We start from the raw sequence: 19154 nt of genomic DNA, 5'->3' as shown, positions 1-19154 counted from the left end.
CTATAAATAGTGATAAAAAATACTGTTTTCAGTACTATTCCTCCTAGGATTAAATGAACTAATAATATGTTAAGTGCTTGAAGCAGCATCTGGCCCATTTTAAGTACTTTCTAAGAGTTTGCTGATGTTAATAGTACAGTACAGTTTAATATATAAATATGCTACTGTAACAATAATGCTGTTAGATTAACAACTGATTTTTATGGGTGTTACTGTATCTCCCTAAGATTTCAAGCTTTGGAGAAAATCCAAATACTATCTTCTATTTAGAACTCATAGTATTTAAACATATGACAGGTCTACATGCATGCTGATTCACAAAAATGTCCTATAAACAGGAGGTTAAATAAAACCAATCAACCTGTGGTTCTCAACCTTGGCTATGAATTTAGGATCAGCAGAGGAGCTCTAAAATAGCAAGTCCTGGCTCCACCCCCTAAACTTTCTGATTTAATTAGTTTGAGGTAGAGGCCAGACATCAATAGAAATTTTTTTTAAAGTTCCCCTAAGCAAGTCCAAAGCACAGCCAGGGATGAAAATCACTGCCCTAGATCTTCACTGGGATATTCCAGGTGGACGCACCACTGCCAGGACATGTTGGCTGTCTGAATTTTGTTTTCCACTTTGCTAAGAAATACACCATTATATAAAATAGTGCTAAAAAGGCAAAAGCCAACGACACTCTGATGCTCAGTTTATGAATGAAAGCATCTGCCTATAAGAAAGACTAAACTGAAAAAATCTGACAATCTCTTTCAGGTTCCTCAGTACACAAAATATACAATTTAGTGTTTTCAGTTAAAAATACCTCAAGGGCATTAATTCCTAGATTACCAGCTAGACTTTTTGCTGGTATTCTGAAGCTTGTAAACAGGAAGAATTATCAGGTATGCAAAATAAGTTTTCAATTTTTAGTTCTCTTACTGCATTAATAAGTATGACATACTGTGCACATGATTTATAGGACACTGCTAATTTTCATGGGACTAAATAAACCAGCATGGGACATCTTTTGAGATTTGGTAAATATTTTAAAAAGACAAACTTATTTTACAGCTGCTAAAATAGCTGTTCAGTGGTTTTTGTTTTAATAAATCAAATGATAATTGAGTGGAGGGGTGGGGATCTTAGTTTTGTTACCTGCACGTTTCCTATATCTGATGTGCCGCAAAGGATCAGGTCCGCTACATCACATTGAAGTCTAAAGCCACACCATGATTCAAGAAGTGCATGGTCAGTGATCCAGAAGGTCTCCGTCCAGAAATGGAGAGCACAAAGATGACCTGATTGATGGCTGCTGAAGTCAGTTCTTTCCCCTTTCCTCTTTAAAATGGTAATGATAGTGGGCTCTTGGAAGTTTGAAGGCATTTCTTTACAGCTTCATATACTGAGGAATAGCCTGTGCAGATGTCTACATTGTAACTCCCTCCCCTGCTTCAGGATTTAAGCAGCAATGCCATCAGATCCTAGGTTTTTTCAGTCTTCCTGGGCCTGACACAAATTGGAATGATCAACCCACTATCTTTCAAAAGCAAAAACATTCTAACATAGCAAGCTCCATCAAAAAAACAAAATAAAACAAAGACAAACTATTTCTTATGAGATCTAAGAGATCCAAAAACAAATATAAGTTGCATTCTGAATTGGTTGATTGATTCCCTACTTACATAGACATTCAGTTTCAAAAAACTTACATTTGGCATCTGGGATACTATGATATGGAGACCACACAAGCATTCCTCCATTGTCTTTATCTGTGTACTTTGTAGCACCTGGGGGAAAAATTATTTTGAATATGATGAACTTTATTCACATTCAAAATAAGTATAAGCAAAATAAGCTTTATTTCTATTTTAGTACAGTACCTGCAAAAGACGACAAAGAAACAAAGTACAGAAAAACAAAGAATAAAAACAGATTTACACTTAGTAAATATATCATTTGTGGATATGAACAAAATTTTAGAAACACTGAAGCTTACCCTCTTTAAATTAAAAAAAAAAGACTTTATTATAACATATATTTTATAGCCCTATTTCTCGACAGGTAATAAATCTGATTTAATCTTCTATATGTTACTTGTTGTTTAGTTGTTACATCAAGTCCAACTCTTTCGTGACCCCATGGACTGTAGCCCACCAGGCTCCTCTGTCCATGGGATTCTCCAGGCAAGAATACCGGAGTGGGTTGCCATTTCCTTCTTCAGGAGATCTTCCCAACCCAGGGATCAAATCCACATCTCCTACATTTGCAGGCTTCTTTACCACTGAGCCACCAGAGAAGCCTAAATAATAATTCCTACTTAGGAATTATTAAAAATTCCAGAGAAGCCTGCATCTTACTTAGGAGTTATTAAAAACTCTTGACTTAAAAGCACATACCTCAGGTGATAATTGTTTTGCCCCATATCCAAACGGACTGAGATCATTATAATTTCTAAACACTTGTATCTGCTTTTTATTTAATCTTACTCCCTTGCTAGGAGTCTGCCAGTTACTCCTTTTTAGAGTTAATTTAATTACTTCTTATATCTACAAACATTTGTACTCTGTGCAAGGGAAAAACAAAGTCAAACATGTAAAGTTTGCTATTTCTTCTTAATGTAATCTGAGAGACTACCTCTACCTAACCCAGAAGCACACTACTGCTGTTTATAATTTATTTGTTATAATCTAAAGAGTCAGGAAAATCAAACACTATTGAAACTGCACATAAATTAAGATGAGACAGAATGAACAAAAGGCCTGACAGAGTTATCCCCGAGCCAAGTCCATGCCAGCAGGTTCTGTCTTTAAACACTTGGTGGTCTTTTTCTGGCTTCTTCCTAATTCTTTGGTGCATTCAAGTTAATTAAAGAATATGAGCTGTTGATAGCCACCAGTAATTAATGACTAGAATTTCAAAATTACTCACAGAAAACATTAATAGAAATCTGAAGTTAAACTGTAATCATTTATGAAGTTATAAATAATAAATTCAGAATAAAAACCATTCATTTCCAAGGGTAAATATAACTATTACTATACTCCCAACTAGAGACTTCACCTATCAAGCAATAATTTAATATCATTCAGTAGTTCTTTACTGAAGCTAAAAATTGTTATCTATGTTTACTATAAAGAAAAATTAGGGATGGAGAAAAAAGAATACTGTAAAAGTATTAAAAAAAATCATAATTAAAATATAAACCTAAAAGAAAACCTACTGCATTTTGTCCTAAGTATCTTTAATGAAAGGATGAAAACAGGAATTAAGAATTTAAGAAAATCAAGTTTGAAGGATATTATCTAAAATTTATATACAATGAAAATAAATTTTAAGCTATCTTTTAAAAACTCCAATATTAAGATATATATTTAATTTTAACCACATAAAACAAAAACACAAAAGCAGAATAGTTAAACCACTCAGAAATAGACAACTTTATCTAAGTTGGTCAGAAGTCTTTATTTAATAAAATCTTTATTGCTATTTCTCGGTGAAGGCAATGGCAACCCACTCCAGTACTCGTCTGGAAAATACCATGGATGGAGGAGCCTGGTAGGCTGCAGTCTATGGGGTCAGGAAGAGTCGGACACGACTGAGTGACTTCACTTTCACTTTTCACTTTCATGCATTGGAGAAGGAAATGGCAACCCACTCCAGTGTTCTTGCCTGGAGAATCCCAGGGACGGGGGAGCCTGGTGGGCTGCCGTCTATGGGGTCACACAGAGTCGAACACGACTGAAGCGACTTAGCAGCAGCAGCAGCATTGCTATTTCTGGGATTCCCTGGTGGCTCCGTGGGTCAAGAATCTGCCTGCAATGCAGGAGACCTGGGTTTGATCTCTGGGTTGGGAAGATCCCCTGGAGAAGGGAATGACAACCCATTTCAGTATTCTTGCCTAGAGAATCCCATGGACAGAGGAGCCTGGCAGACTACAGTCCATGGGGTTGCAAAGAGTTGGACACAAATGAGCAACTAATGCTTACTGCTATTTCTAGTGAGTATCCTAAACTTCAATCCTTTAATATGAGACTGATTCTTTTTCACAATAGATTGTGATGCTAATTTAAATACCACTTAATAGAATATAGAATGCAACAAAGGTTTCCATTAAGTCTTGAGTCTAACCAGCATACATGCTTAATATTTAGACATATTTCCTTGCATCTGATCCTTTTATTACAAAAAGCTTGAATTAAAATATTTTCATTAAATGTCTCTTCTTAAACTGATATAAACTATTTTTTGTACTCTTGCTCATGAAGAACAGTTAAGTTTCCTCATAAATTCTTATCACTGTAATTAAGAGCCAGATCCTTTTGACAGAAACTGGCATCCAAACTGTGGGGACTAACATCTCTTCTAATGTGGGTGTACGGTGTGTGCGTGCGTGTGTAGCAATCACATCTGGTGGTAGAGTGTGTGTGCGTGTGTGTAGCAATCGCGTCTCGTGGCAGAGAACGGTTACTTAGGTATTTCATAATGTTTTTGCCCTAGCTCTTGAACTGGACGCCACCATCTGCAATCATATATGTGTCCAGGTAGGACCAAAAGATGACTGACGTCTATAGGAAACCAGAGATATTTTAGCACAATGGTTAACAGAGTAATCACTATAGAGACAAACTCCAGGTGTGAATCTCAGCTCTGCCACTTCCTAGCTTTGACACCTTGAACAAATTTATTTAACTGTCTGTGCCTCAGTTTAACCTATCTTTAAAAATAGGGATAATAAGAGCACCTTCTTCACAAAGTAGTTAAAAAATGAAGTGAATTCATATGTGTAAAGGACTTGGCATATGATAGGCACTACCTAAGACTTATTGTCATTACTACTATATACTTACTGAAGACAGTTCTTTAAGTTCCATTCTTAGTCTACACTGGAAAGGCTTCTTCTTATCAATCAAAAATATACATGAATAAATCTCATGGGGCTCTAACTCAAACAGCTGATGACCTCGCTTACCAACCCTTTGAACATGAGACTAAATAGCTAAAATGACTTATTTTGTTTTACGGACAACTCAGCCTGATTCCTCTCCTATAAAGAGTAACAGAAAGTAACTTGCATGATTAAAAACAATTTACCTCTCAGGATGACTTGCATTCAGTAAAGCTTTACCCTTTCCATCATAAAAGTTGAAGTAAACCAAAATACTTAAAGGACATAAACCAAACGCTTACTTTGCTTTTACCTGTAAAAATGTTTATGATTATACCTCAAGGGCCAACAAAGGTCCACCTAGTCAAAGTTATAGTTTTTCCAGTAGTCATGGGTGGATGTGAGAGTTGGATTATAAAGAAAGCTGAGCACAGAAGAATTGATGTTTTTGAACTGTGGTGTTGGGATAAGACTCTTGAGAGTCCCTTGGACGCCAAGGAGATCCAACCAGTCCATCCTAAAGGAAATCAGTCCTGAATAGTCATTGTAAGGACTAATGCTGAAGCTGAAAGTCCAATACTTTGGCCACCTGATTCGAGTAACTGACTCACTGGAAAAGACCCTGAGGCTGGGAAAGACTGAAGGCAGGAAGAGAAGGGGACGACAGAGGATGAGATGGTTGGATGGCATCACCGACTCTATGGACATGAGTCTGAGTAAGCTCCAGGAGTTGGTGTTGGACAGGGAAGTATGGAGTGCTGCAGTCCATGGGGTTGCCACGACTGAGTGACTGAATAACCAAAGAAGTTCAATCCTCCTGAAGTCTTTCAGAGCCGCTAACTACAGTAGGTAAAGTACATGTGTGAGACCAATTTGGGGAAAACCAACAACAAAAGACATTCTGATTAGGATTTCTATACCAATAGCAAGTTTCAAAGAAAGTACAAAAATATAAATCTATTTCTTTTCAGATTTCCTTTAAGACAGTCAAACTAAGGATTTTGATGGAAATCATGGAACTTTATAAGTTCCATATAAAGAACTTAAATACTAAGATCAATAAGACACTCCAAATTTTTTTAACTCTGTTTATAAACTAGGCTCTGAACTATATATACTTAATTCATCAATTTCAAACTGAGGTAAACAACAACTTTCCAAGGGGTACACAATCAAGAATCTTTTCTGAGAACTAATTTTCAGAACATCAACTTCCCTGTTTTCTTTTCCAAGACAACCTGTCTGAGAAGTCACCTTCAGTCTAAGCTATACACTTAAGCTACTTCTGACCTTTTTCTTCACAAATGTCCTTCCCTCACTCAAAAGAGAAAAAGAAAAAAAAGGCAGGTCTCTCACACAACCCAAATCTTACAAGAGTACATTGCCTAAAATTTAAAAACCACCATGATGCCCAACAAAATATCAGTAAAACTCTCCTTTACTCAAGGTACCATGACTATTACAATCTTACTTAATTATGCATGATTGTAATAACTCCAGACAGAAGAATTAAACATTTAGAACCTTATGTTCACAAGAGTACATGATAGTACAGAAACTGGACAGGTGATCAATAAAACACTTTTAAGAACGAAAATGTTTTATAAAATTCTGTGAGGAAAATGCATGGAAATTACAAAAATTTATACATTTTATAAAATAGATCCTACCACATTACTATAGTATTTACATTTAATTGGATGTGTTCAAAGTAAGTTTATAACAACTCTATTTCAAAGTGTTAACACTTTCAATACACTGGAAATTCTATCTTTCAACTGATAAACTCAATGACAAATAACAGATGTCAACTTAAAAATATGTGAATCTGTTTTTCAAATTTCCTTTGAGTATGCAACAAAATATTTTGAAGGCCACTGCCTTATATACACTCAGTTCAGCTCAGTTGGGTCCGGCTCTTTGTGACCCCATGGACTGCAGCACGCCAGGCTTACCTGTCCATCACCAAATCCCACTCAAATCCATGTCCATCAACTTGGTGATACACACTAATTTTTACTTAACCTTATCATGTAGTTATCATTATCTTCCTTTCACAAATAAGAAAGCTAAGGCCTGGACACATTCCGTTCATCCAAGGTCACAATGCCATAGTGGCTAAAAGGCATATGATACGAGGTAAGACTCTTAATCACCACACAAAACTGCTCCTCATGATGTAAGTATAGTCAGAAAGCACTAAAGAAAAGTTGGGACAGCCTAGCAAATAATCAAAAGGAAAAGAGTCACAAAGAAAAAAAAAAAGAATAAAAAGTCTGCTTAGTAAATTTTTATAAAGGCAGTTAGCAATGGTCTGTTAGCTAACATAAACTGTTTCTAACCTCTAACACCAGGAATTCCAATTTAAGTCTCAGTTCACTCAAGTTTTCTAAAACACTCATTTTAGTAATTCTTTCTGTGCTTAATTTCTATCATCACCACTATCATCTCCTCCAGTAAAAATATCCTCCAAGAAAAAAATCCTCTTTTAATTTTCCTATATTCTGATCATACTAATCTTGGTATCTAAGAAATTTTTCTTCCAAATGACTTGGATGGCTATGGGTGAACAATCATGAAGACAGATTGAGTGGTTTATAAGACTAAAGACAATAGTATGTAAAAGAGAAAAGGAGAGGAGCTGACCATTTCTCAACTTCTACCATTAATTAATAAATTTTTCTTTTTTCTTCTTTTCCAAAGAAATATGTGACGTTATGACCCAATGGTATTGAATTGATATGGAGTAAAAACTTCACACAACAGCACAAACACTTAGAATAAGGTAGAGCAGTGTACTATGTTGAACAGCACAGAGACTCAAAATTGCCTTGTAAAAAGTGTCTAATAATGATAGTCTACATTTGCTTGACAAAATTTGCCTATAACTACAGAAAAGCCCACCTAAGTTTAGATAACTGGTTTTAGTTGTGCCCTTGGGTTCAATATTCTGCAGACTATTGAGGATAAAATGAATAAAAACATACATCATTTTATTGTGCTCCAGAGCTATTGTGAATTTTTTTTAACAAATTGAAGGTTTACAGCAAGCCTGTGTCAATCAAGTTTATCAGCACTATTTTCCAATAGCATTTGCTCATTTCTTGTCTGTCACATTTTGGGAATTCTTGCAATATTTCAAACTTTTTCATTATTATTATAGTGTTATGATGATCTGTGATCCTGGATGCTACTACTGCAAAAAAAACTACAACTCCCTGGAAGCTCACGTGATGGCTAGCATATTTTAGCAATAATGCATTTCTTAATTAAGGCATGTACATTGCATTTCTGGACCTAATGCCATTGTACACGTCTATATGCACTGGGAAAACAAAAAATTCATGTAACTTGCTTTATTGTGACATTTGCTTTATTGCAGTAGTCTAGAATCAAACTCACATCTCTGAGGCATGTCTGCAGATGAATTTGAAGAATATGACATCTGTCCTTATTCTAATAAAAAAGATCACTGAGTCTGAGTAAACTTAGTGAAAATGTAACTTTAGAAATTGCAATATTTGTGATTTTCCCCTCAAATATTCTACTTAGGCAAAATATGCAAAAATATGATGATCAAGGAAATTGGGTAATAGAAATAGTGGCCATGTGAAACCACATAAAAAGTACTCTGCACATTAAATGAGCTATTTTTCTAACTTTAAAATTGGCTCTAGTATTCCTTTGCTTGAAATCTGTTCCCAAAATTGCTACAGGGGACAGGTCATGGCATGCACACATCTGTTTCAGCATGAAGTCCAGCTCTTTAACACAAGACCCCTCATCAACTTGTGTCTATTTGTTGTTTATGAAATACAAACCTACCTAATGGGACAATAAGCCATGTTTATTATGCTGCTGAGTTCTAACTGGGAAATAAGTTTATCAATTCCTAAAAAAGCGGTAAGCCAAGGGAAGCCCCAAATCAGAAAGATATAAAGATATGCAGAATCATTCCTCACCATTACGAGGAATGATAATTTAATAATGGTAATTTAAATTTAACCTCCAAAGAGTACTTCCATTTGCTCACTCATATAACCTTAGCAAGAATTCCCTATTTTTATTTCCATTTTACAGCTAGGGAAACTGAGGCTTATGGAGGGTCAAGACCTGAGTGATTAATTCAGTCTGTCTTAAGCCAGAGTAAGCTTCCAAATGTTAAGCTGAAATCCAAGGCAGCACAGTCATGTGGAAGCGCTATTCACCTACTAGCTACATTAATAAAATTTGTTTCACAACATTTAAAATTATTTGAAGCCCTCCAGCACACACACTGATAGCTTTTGAATAAAATTTATTAAGAGTCATGTCATTTAGAAGGCAACTCTGACCTAGTAAGCACTCCTGTATCATTGTTTTTACCTACTGAAAAATAGCCTGCACTGACAATCCTATTTTACCCTCTCATTATTTTACCTTTTCCTTTAGGACTAGAAGAGCTGCCTAAACCCTAAACATCTTTAAACGGTTGGTAAATATCACTTTGCATCGCAGCAATGGGCAGAAGAATGAAAATACCCATGGATAAACCACAAGCAAAGAAACATGCTATCTTCCCTAAGAAAATACAAGCCCCATTAATATCTAATACAGAATTCAAGAGTTCGACACAGACACGACATTACTATAACTGGGCAATGGGCAAGGAACTGACCAAGTGCAAGGGGTGGGGGGTTGGGGGATAAAACCCTTCCAAGTCTGCCCAAAGCCTGAACTGAAGAGGGTCTGGGATGGGGTGGGGAGGAGGAGACACACTCCACTCCGAGAGGCTCCAACAAGGGCGCCTCCATATGCGGAACTCTCGCCCAATCCCCGTCCAGGCTGAGATCCCGTGACCGCCAGGGAGCCTGTTTGGAGAAAAGTAGACAGGGAGCCCGCAAGCCGGGCTGGCAGAGGACGCTGGAACCTGGCTGCTTGGGGAGAAAATGTCTCCTTGGCAGCTGCGGTCACTTGTCCTGTGGTCTCACTTCCCCGGGGCTGGCTCTGGAGCGAGGTGTGCCTCTGGCTTCTCCCCACCCCCTTCCCCCAATCCCTTTCGCTCCGCGGCTCCTACTCCGCAAAGCGGTCGCCACCAAAGCTACACCACCTAGCCAAAAAAGAGAGAGAAAAAAAGAAAAGAAAAGAAAGAAAATCCCGTGTGTGTGAGCGCGGGTCAGGCAGGGCTCGCCCTCGGCTTCGGCCGGTGACAGCCGCCGGGGATCGCCGCCAGGGCGGAGCGCGGCCCTGGGCTCCCGGGGGCTGGGTCGGGTAGCCACTGACATCTGCACGGTTCTACCACGCACAGCCCGCACACCCTCTCCTCCAGCTCTGGGGCCCGCAGCCGCTCCACCCCCGGCCTCCGACCCCTCAATTCCGCCGAGGGCCGTCTCCCTCTGCTCACTCCGGAATCAAGGCGGGTGGAAAGGTGAATGCCACCAGCGGGCAAGTGGCCTCCAGGGGAACCATGTTAACCTTGCAAGGCACGCATCTGCCCACACGCCCTGTGTCACAGCCCTGCCAAGCGTGACATGACAGCCTCCCGCCAGAGATGCCTGCCTATCCCAGCCCCGCGTCTCCTCCCAACCGCACACCCGGACCCCAACCCCGCCCGTCCGCCCTCTACCCCTTTCCACCCTAAACCAGTCCCAGAAAAGGAGATTTGGAGGGGGGGGGGGCGGGAGGAAGAAGACAGGATTTTGCTTAAGCAAACAGATTTACCTGGATCAAATTCGGGGATCCGAGCTTGATATTCAGCTCCGACTCTCATCCCAACATCTGCAAAGCAATGTCAAGAAGGGGGGAAAAAAAAGAAAGAAAAAGAGAGAAAGACGGGGAGGGGAAAAAAAGAAAAAAAAAAGAGAAAGAAAGAGATACTTAATAAAATATGAAAATTGCAGAAGGGGAGGAAAAGAAGCGGCGGGTGGATGGGAAGATATTAACTCCGGGCACTCCGGGAGATGGCAGCGGATGGGGGCGGGGAGCTGGAGGTGCGGTGGGGCGGGGGGGTGCGGGCGAGGGCGGAGGATTGGTGGAGGGCGGAGGGACGGGGGTCGCGGGGGTGCGGCGGGGGGTGCTGCTGCACTGCACCGGGAGTTCGAGGCTACCGCAGCGCCCGGGCTCCGAGGGGGAGGGCGGGCGGGAGCGCGGCGAGGGGAGGGGGCTGGGGGAGGGGAGGAGAGAGGGACGGGGCGGGGGGGGCAGGCGGGCCGGCGGGGAGGAGTTCGAGGCTACCACCGTGCTCGTCGTCGCTGCTGCAGCCGCTCTCGGGTTCCGAGAAGTGCAGCCCGCCGTTCGTGGACGAGGCACCGCCGCCGCCGCCGCCCGCCGGGCTCTTGGCGCTACCGTTGGCCGATCGGTTCTTCCCCAGTAACTCGGGCCCTTTCTCCATCATGCCGGGCATGGTAGAAGAGGGGAGGGGGAAAGGTGAGGGGGGAAGAGGTAGGCGTCAGGGAGAAGGGGGAGAAGGGGGAGATGGCTTCCGAGCGCGGGCGGGAGAGGAGAGGAGGAGGAGGAGGAGACGGCGGCGCCGGCGGAGGAGGAGGAGGAGGAGGAGGGTGTTAATATGGAGCCGCCATAACCGCCCCGGTCCGGCAGTAGCGCAGTCGCCTCACAACAACCCGCCCCGGCCCCGCCTCTCTCCCCTCCTCCTCCGCCCGCCGCCCCTCTCGGCCGCGCCGCGCTCTACGCCGCCGCCGGTATCACTCCGCCCCGCAGGGAGGTTCCGGCCGCCGGGCGGGGGAGGGCGGAGGGGGGGATGCGCCGGAGAGGAGGGGGAGGGGCGGGGAAGCCCCGCTCGCCGACGGGCCGGGCAACCCCAACCGAGCGCTAATAAAATCGCCGCAGAGGCGCCGCCGCCTCGCGGGCTTCCTTCCTAGGGGGCGCTGTGGAGCGCGGGCGGAGGCGCGCGCGCGAGGCCTCGGGACTCTTTTGCCCTCTCAGGGCGGAAGGAACGCGGTCGGCCTGAGGAAAGGGTCGTCGCTGACCCGAGGCCTCAGAGTGCCGGGAGCGGCCCCCGCCCCTTTAATCTTTTTTTGAGGGGGGAGTCGCGGTAACGCGGCTCTCTTGAGATGCCGCGGAGGGTCGGCCGCCGGGTTTCAGGGCTTCACCGCCTGCTTGGAGGTGGAGAAGCGCGCTTGCTCGCGGTGGAGTCGGGCGGCGGAGCGGGGCGGCCTTGTGGATCCGAGGCCCGGGCGGCTGAAGGATTGGGCCCGGTCCTAACCCTCTGGTCTCGGTAGTTTTTGTGGTCTGCACCTCAGAACTGGGGCCTGATTTCCTGGAGAGGCTGAGGCTGCCGAAATGAGTTTCCAGTACCGAACAATGCAACTGTATATCACCAAACAGTGTTTTGTTTGTTTGTTTTTAAAAACTGTTTTCCTCAGTCGGCCTTGTCTCACCTTTTCCTTTCTTTTGTTCGTCTTTTCTGTTTCATTACTTAGGGGAGTGGGCGTTGTCCGTGTTGAAATAAAAACTGGGACGGGATCTTCGCCCAGTTGGCGCTTTCTCAGCGCGCTGGCCTGCGGTCGAGGCTTAGAGCCGAGCTCTGGAGAGGGCGGAGGCCCCGAGCGGAGGTGAGCCCAGAGCTGCAGTCTAGCGGGGTTTCCAGCCTGACAGGCGATTTGCTCTGTAATGCTTTCCTGAATTGCGTTAGGCAGGAGGAATAGAAACTGCATTTTTCGTTCACCAGATTTGAGGACTTCTGCTGTGTGCCAGGCTGCCTGGCCTTGGGGGGGCTACTTAGGATTTTATTCGTTTAAAAAAATGTTGGTTTTTTTTTTTTTTTTTTTTGGACTCACCAGTAAGTAGAAATGAGGATTTCTTGTGAACATTTAGTACGCAGATGTATGCAGATCGGTGTTTGGGGTCCACAGTAAGGTATTTGTCAAACACTTAAAATTGTCCTGGAAGATTTCTATTATAGATCAATGCAGAATGGATCAAACCGGAAAGAAGCCTCTCTGGCCAGAAACAGTCTTCATTGAAAGAAATAACATCCCTAAAGGAGGAACATGTAAATCAGGAATTGAGCCAAGAAAAGCCTGGGAGGTAAATATTTGTCAGGGTCCCCAGTCTAAAGGGGAAAGTCTCCTGAGCAGGTACAAAAACCTGTCTGGTTCTGATAGTAGAGGTAGTTTCATCTCTCTTATCAAAACCTGATATTCCATTAAATATTTGAAGCTTACAACTAAACCTTTTATTCTATTTCCTTTCTTAACAAATACAGTTGTAAATGTTATTTTAATTCCCATATAATTTTCTCTGCAGGGAGAGAACATTTTGGCCAAATAAAATGAATAGCCGTTCATTTACCTTGACAGTTATATTTTTCATTGTGAATTAGCACATTGGTATTTTGGTTTTCATACACAAGTCCTAATGATCATGATTCAGCATCTCTGGTCCTGTAACACAAAGGCCGGACCCTAAACTGAGTGAATTCACAAAGATAAATATCACTCTGAAGCTGCTTGGCCAGCCAGCTTTCTAACACCCCAGCATTCCAACACCTTTCAGCCACTTTTTTTCAGAAAGGAGTTTCTGTTTGTAGATCAAGGAGTAAAATATTGTGAAGGTTTGGGAACTTCGGTAACTCACTTCTGTTTATTAAAACCCTTAAAGTGGGACGAATTCACAATTTCCTTGAGTGCAGCAGGGAATACTGCATTTCTCTGGGGAGAAGAATGGGTGTTTGAGTATGGCATTTAAAAGAAGGAAAAACAAGTTTCTGTTTTGCCCCTGAAGAGAAGAGTTGTGAAGAATAATCATAGGCCTTAAAATGATATCCCAACAGTTAACAAAGACAGTATAGACAGAGAAAAGCCCTAAGAAAATTTGAGGAATGTCTATAAAAGGGGTTAGAGGCAGAAAAAAAGAATCTGAGCAAGGAAGAAACAAGCATTAAGAAGGGATCATAAACAATGTCAAAGGATGCAGAGTCACTAGAGGGGTTTAAGATTTGTTAACTAGAAGGCTGTTGATTATTTTGTTTGACTGCTTTTTTTTACTATATTAAAATTTTTAAATATTATTTACATTATATTTTAACCTTGGAATGGACATTACATTTTCTTAGTTACAAATTCAAAACGTCTAAAGAGATATAATTCACTGTTGTACTGGCATCCCAGTGACTGTAAAAACGCAAGGTAATATAAGGATTAGAAAGAAATACATCAACCTGTTGTATGGAAAAAAGCACAATAGTCTGTATAAAATTTATAAAGTGTTAGTATTAATGAATTTAGCAAGTTTATACAGTCAGTATAATTTTATATACCACTTATATACCAAGTTAATTTTATATACCACTGCTAAACAATTAAGAAATTAAATTTTTTAAGTTTTACCATATATGAATGCACGAAAAATATTGAATAACTAGTATGTTAGTTTCCAGTGGCAGCTGTGACAAATTACCACAAGCATGATAGCTTAAAATGAATTCATCCTCTCACAGTTCTAGAAACGAAAAGTCTGAGATTGAGGTGTCAGCTGAGCTCCCTCAAGGGGCTTGAGGGGAGAATTTGTTCCTTGCCTTTTCCAGTTTCTGTTGTCTCTTGGCATTCCTTGGCTTGAAACCACAGTCACTCTAACCTCTGTGTCCATCTTCACGTTGCCTTCTCTCTGTGTGTCTAGAATTTTCCTCTTGTCTGTTATATAGGGGGCTTCCTAGGTGGTGCTAGTGGGAAAGAGCCCACCTGCAAGTGAAGAGACAAAAAGAGATGCAGGTTAGATCACTGGGTTGGGAAGATCCCCTGGAGAAGGGAATGACAACCGACTTCAATAATCTTACCTGGAGAGTTGCATGGACAGAGGACCCTGGCGGGCTACAGTCTATAGGGCCACAAAGAGTCAGACGTGACTGAAGTGATTTAGCATGCAGGCCGCTGTTACATAGAGACTGCTGGCATGTATGGCCCACCTGGATAATCCAGAATTATCTCCTTGTCTCAAGATCCTTAATCATGTCTGCAAAGATGCTTTTTCCAAATAAACATTTTAGTTTCCAAGGATTAGGCCCTAATGTCTTTGGTGCACCATCCAGCCCACTGCACCTAGGAATAAATTTTAATGAAAGAGGTATAAGAAGTCTGTACTGGAAATTGTGTTTTGATAGAAATTAGAGAAGACCCAAGTGTTAGTAGCTGGATAGATAAGAGTTAGTAGCACGGATACCTGTGCTCATGGTTCAGAAGACTTAATATTGTAAAGGTGCCAGTTCTCCCCAAATGATCTATATAGATTTAGTCTGATCTCTACTAGAATCCCAGCAGATTGTGTGTGTGAGTGAATTGACAAGCTGAGCCTTAAATGTGTATGGAAATTCTAAAGATCAAAAACAGCCAAGACAATCTGGAACAGGAACAAAGTTGGGGGATTTATACTATCAGATGTTAGAAAGTAGACCAATGGAACTGAATAGGGTTCCCAGACAGATGCTTATGTGAACTTTTTAATTTTGCAAAGGTGATGCTGTAGTGATAAGGAAAAAATAATTGGATGTTTGAATAAATGATGCTGGGCTATTTGAATATACTTGGTGCCTACTCAACTCTGAATATTCATTGGAAGGACTGATACTGAAGCTCCAATACTTTGGCCACCTGATGCAAAGAGCCAACTCATTGGAAAAGACCCTGATGCTGGGAAAGGTTGAGGGCAGGAGAAGGGGTAACAGGACAAGATGGTTGGATGGCAGCACCAACTCAATGAACATGGGTTTGAGCATACTCTGGGAAATGGAGAAACACAGGGAAGCCTGGCATGCTGCAGTCCATGGGGTTGCAAAGAGTCAGACACAACTTAGCAACTGAACAACAAACAAAATAGCTTGTGGACCTAAATGTAAAAGAAAATAGTGTGTCTAGAAAATACTTAACGAGTACATATATAGCTGCCTTTACATGTTCGCTTTCCTAGGGCCCAGCGGTAAAGAATCCACCTGCAATGCATAACACAGGAGATGTGGGTTCAATCCCTGGGTCAGGAAGATCCCCTGGAGAAGGAAATGGCAACACACTCTGGTGTTCTTGCCTGGGAAATCCCATGGACAGAGGAGCCTGGCGGGCTACAGTCCACAGCATCACAAGAGAGCTGGACTCAACTTAAGCCAACTTAACAATAACAGGCATCTTCAGCTTCTTTCTCAAGAGTGCATGAAAACTGTTTATCTCAAGAGATGGGGATGTCGGACTCTGAGATGAAAGGAAGACTTTATCTCTTGTGTGTTCTGTTCAAAATTGGACTCCTGCCATGTGTGTATTACTGTTTCAAGGAAATAAATGTTTAAAGAATCACTTAATAGACAAAGCACAGGTAATGATAATTACAGAACAGTAATATGAAGACAATGTAACAAGGGAAATGAAGTAAAGTTACAGCTGTTAGAAATTGGAGAACAGAATGGAAGAGGAAAGATGGAAAGGGGATGAGGGTGTTACCCTCATTTCATAAAAGAAAAAAAAACTAATCGGGGTGGTGATTGTGGGCTACATCTTGATTAATCGACTACACTAGGCACACAGGAAAGATCTCCACAGAGATCCTGATTTATTGTTTCCAGGCTCATGATTGTCTTTATGACAACAGTTTTGCTGAAGAGTTTATTGATTTGCTCTTTGGTTCTCCGTTATTTTTACTTTAGAGGTGCCTGTCTTGGAATAAATTTAACTACAAGATAGAGTCAGGCAGCATGGCCAGAAGACTGCCCACCACTGTGCTACTCAGTGTAGGGCTGAGTCTAGTGGTCATAGTCCAAATATGTTTTCAAGGGGAGAAAGGAGCTGTGGTTTTTTTGTTTGTTTTTTAGAGCCACTGATCATCCCCAAGTGAGAAGTTGGGAGGAAATCATACAATCTTAAGAACTGACAGGAATTTTAGAGGTCTGGTAACCCACTTTTTCTTCACCCCCTGGAATGTTTACCACTTCTGATGCTTGTCTTACAGCCTCCATTTAAACAGGTACGGAGATAGGTAACTGCATCACAAAGCGGATCATTTCATTTTTTAAAGATGTCTGAGTCTTAGAAAATATCCTTTTTTTGGTACCCAAGGTTCAACTACATGTAAGAGAAACCCCAAATAAGAGTGTCTTAAACAAAATGAAAATTTATTTCTTTTCATGTAAAAATATCCAGAAGTAGAAAGTCCTGGGCTGAAATGACAACTGCCATGAAGTTGTCAGGCACCCAGACTCCTTTCCCACAGCTTCACTGTTCCTAGTTTGTCACTTTCGCCCTTGTGATCCAAAGTAGCTGCTGGATGGCAAGTAATCAGGATGACACTCCTCACAGCAGGACAGGAAGAAAGGCAGCAGGGCACACCCCTTCTCTTGAAGGAGATTTTCTGAAAGTACCACACCACTTTTGTTGATTTATCAATAGAATTTAGTTACATGGCCCACTAACCTCAAGGGAGACTGGGGACCATCAAAGTGCTCTGCTAAAAATCAGGGCTCTGTAGATAAGGATGAAGGAAAAAATGAGTGTTGAAAGGGTAGCTAGCAAGCTCTGTCACACAGATCCTTTAAATATTTGTAAACAATCATGTCCTGCTTTGGCTTTTCTTTCAGGGTAAACATCATTCTCTGACAAGTCTTCAGTGATAGGTTTTCAGGTCCTTCACCTTTCCCGTTGTCCTGCTAACATGCTCTAGTTTGTACTAAGACACCTGCGACACGGAGAGGTACTTGCTGCAAAGTCAATTGGAAATACTTGGACCCCTTTTCTTTGCACCTTATTTTTATGAATCCATCCTAAAATTAGCTTTCTTGGGAACATGGTTACTAAATCTGGAATCAACTGCGTTCTCCTGGCTTTTACATTTGCTATTGTTTACCCTGGTCTCTCCCTACTTAGACTCATGTAGATTTTTTAATTTCCTTTTTTCCCCTCTCCTCAGCACCGCGCCTCCCCCCGCCCCCCCCCCCCAATCAGTAAATGAATTTGACTCTACTGCCATTTAATTTTACCTAAATTGTTTTAGTTTACCTGAACCTTTTGAGAGCTTTTTGAGTTCTCACTTTCTTACCTAGCACATTATATGACTTGACTGTGGACATTTGTACCTTTGTTAAGTGGAATTTCTCTTTAAGGGCAGTAACAGTGTCTTAATTTATATTCTCAGCATTGGGTACAATACCTGTGCACAATGCATGTTTGTTTAATGAATGAATTTTGCCATTAGCTGTAACGAGCATTTTCTAGAAGAATATTTTAGTTCTGGAATTGTTCTTGGAAGACTGAAATTTCCATGTCTTTTAAAAATTGATTGTTATCTGTCTAGGAGAATTACGTTTAAATGTGTATACAGTCTTTAAAAGTAGGTGATTTAAACAGTTTAGCCAAATGTCTAAATCATACAAACATGATTTTTTAATGATTTTTTTGGCTAAATTTAAATAAGAAAGAAAAACACTAGACAATTTAAAGTTTACATTTTAACTCTGTCCCCTGTAACTCACTCAAAAAAGAATCTGCCTGCAGTGCAGGAGACCCAGGTTTGATCCCTGGGTCAGGAAGATTCCCTGGAGAAGGAAATGGCAACCCACTCCAGTATCCTTGCCTGGAAAATCCCATGGACAGAGGAGCCTGGTGGGCTGCAGTCCAAGGAATCACAAAGAGTAGTGCCAACTGAGCAAGTAACACACTTCCCTGATACAGAGTATCCTTTACTAAGTCATTCACTTTCTCTTGGTTTCACAAATTATAAAAGAGAATTCACAAATCAATTTTTCTTATTTAAAAAAGGTGTTTGAAAGAACACTCCTTAAAATCAGTCTATAGGGAACATTAGGATCCAAGTTGTGAGGTAATCTGTAGATCTGGGGTAAGATTAGAAGTGTCAACCTCTGAAATGGATACAAACTAACACCAGACTGATTTGTGGAAATAATTTTAGAAAGTAACTTGAAAATGTTTCAAAAACATGCTGCTCATGAGATTCAGTTCAGTTCAGTTCAGTCACTCAGTCGGATGAGATTAGGGGCTCCTAAAATAAATTTTTGGAGATTGGAGATAGTAATCTAAATATAATGTGTAGAATAATATGTAAACTTGGCATTTAGACATTGATAAAAACACAGTCGTTGGCACATAGTAAATATTCAGATGTTAATTATTATTATTAAATATAGAGATTAGAAATAAAGAGCTTCTCCAGAACTGACCAAGGAGATGGCAATGGGAATCTATACAATAGTCCCTTATTTGGATAGAAATATTCCCAGAGATAACAGTTTAAAGAAACAGCTTCCCCAAAGAATTTCAATTTATTAGGATGTAAACAGAATTTTTAAAGGGTACCT

At 41.1% G+C, this 19154-nt stretch overlaps 1 protein-coding gene and 1 long non-coding RNA gene across 19 annotated transcripts in view; one reads left to right on the top strand and one right to left on the bottom strand.

The window, feature by feature from the left end:
* RCOR3 (REST corepressor 3) overlaps window positions 1–11252 on the bottom strand; it is a 53073-nt gene extending 41821 nt beyond the window's left edge. For 2 of the 5 annotated variants that reach the window (XM_043486215.1, XM_043486217.1), the window contains exons 1-3: window positions 11084–11252; window positions 10571–10627; window positions 1695–1772 (exon numbers count right to left, since the gene is read on the bottom strand). In XM_043486215.1, coding sequence (XP_043342150.1) covers window positions 1695–1772; window positions 10571–10627; window positions 11084–11252 — 304 coding nt within the window. Of the gene's footprint in view, window positions 1–1140; window positions 1492–1694; window positions 1773–10570; window positions 10629–11083 lie in introns of those variants that run through there. The other 3 variants (XM_043486216.1, XM_043486218.1, XM_043486219.1) reach the window with 2 other exon arrangements.
* The window catches only part of LOC122452525, a 77512-nt gene continuing 69500 nt past the window's right edge, over window positions 11143–19154 (top strand). For 11 of the 14 annotated variants that reach the window (XR_006272731.1, XR_006272730.1, XR_006272728.1 and 8 more), the window contains exons 1-3: window positions 11143–11275; window positions 12289–12420; window positions 12758–12895. This is a non-coding gene — a long non-coding RNA (uncharacterized LOC122452525). Of the gene's footprint in view, window positions 11276–11504; window positions 11548–11592; window positions 12178–12288; window positions 12421–12757; window positions 12896–15769; window positions 16653–19154 lie in introns of those variants that run through there. The other 3 variants (XR_006272719.1, XR_006272720.1, XR_006272727.1) reach the window with 3 other exon arrangements.

Source organism: Cervus canadensis, chromosome 13 (genome assembly GCF_019320065.1).
Source record: "Cervus canadensis isolate Bull #8, Minnesota chromosome 13, ASM1932006v1, whole genome shotgun sequence".
Classification (NCBI taxonomy): domain Eukaryota; kingdom Metazoa; phylum Chordata; class Mammalia; order Artiodactyla; family Cervidae; genus Cervus; species Cervus canadensis.
The sequence above is the reverse complement of the archived record's forward strand: the minus strand, read 5'-3'. Positions and strand labels throughout refer to the sequence as shown.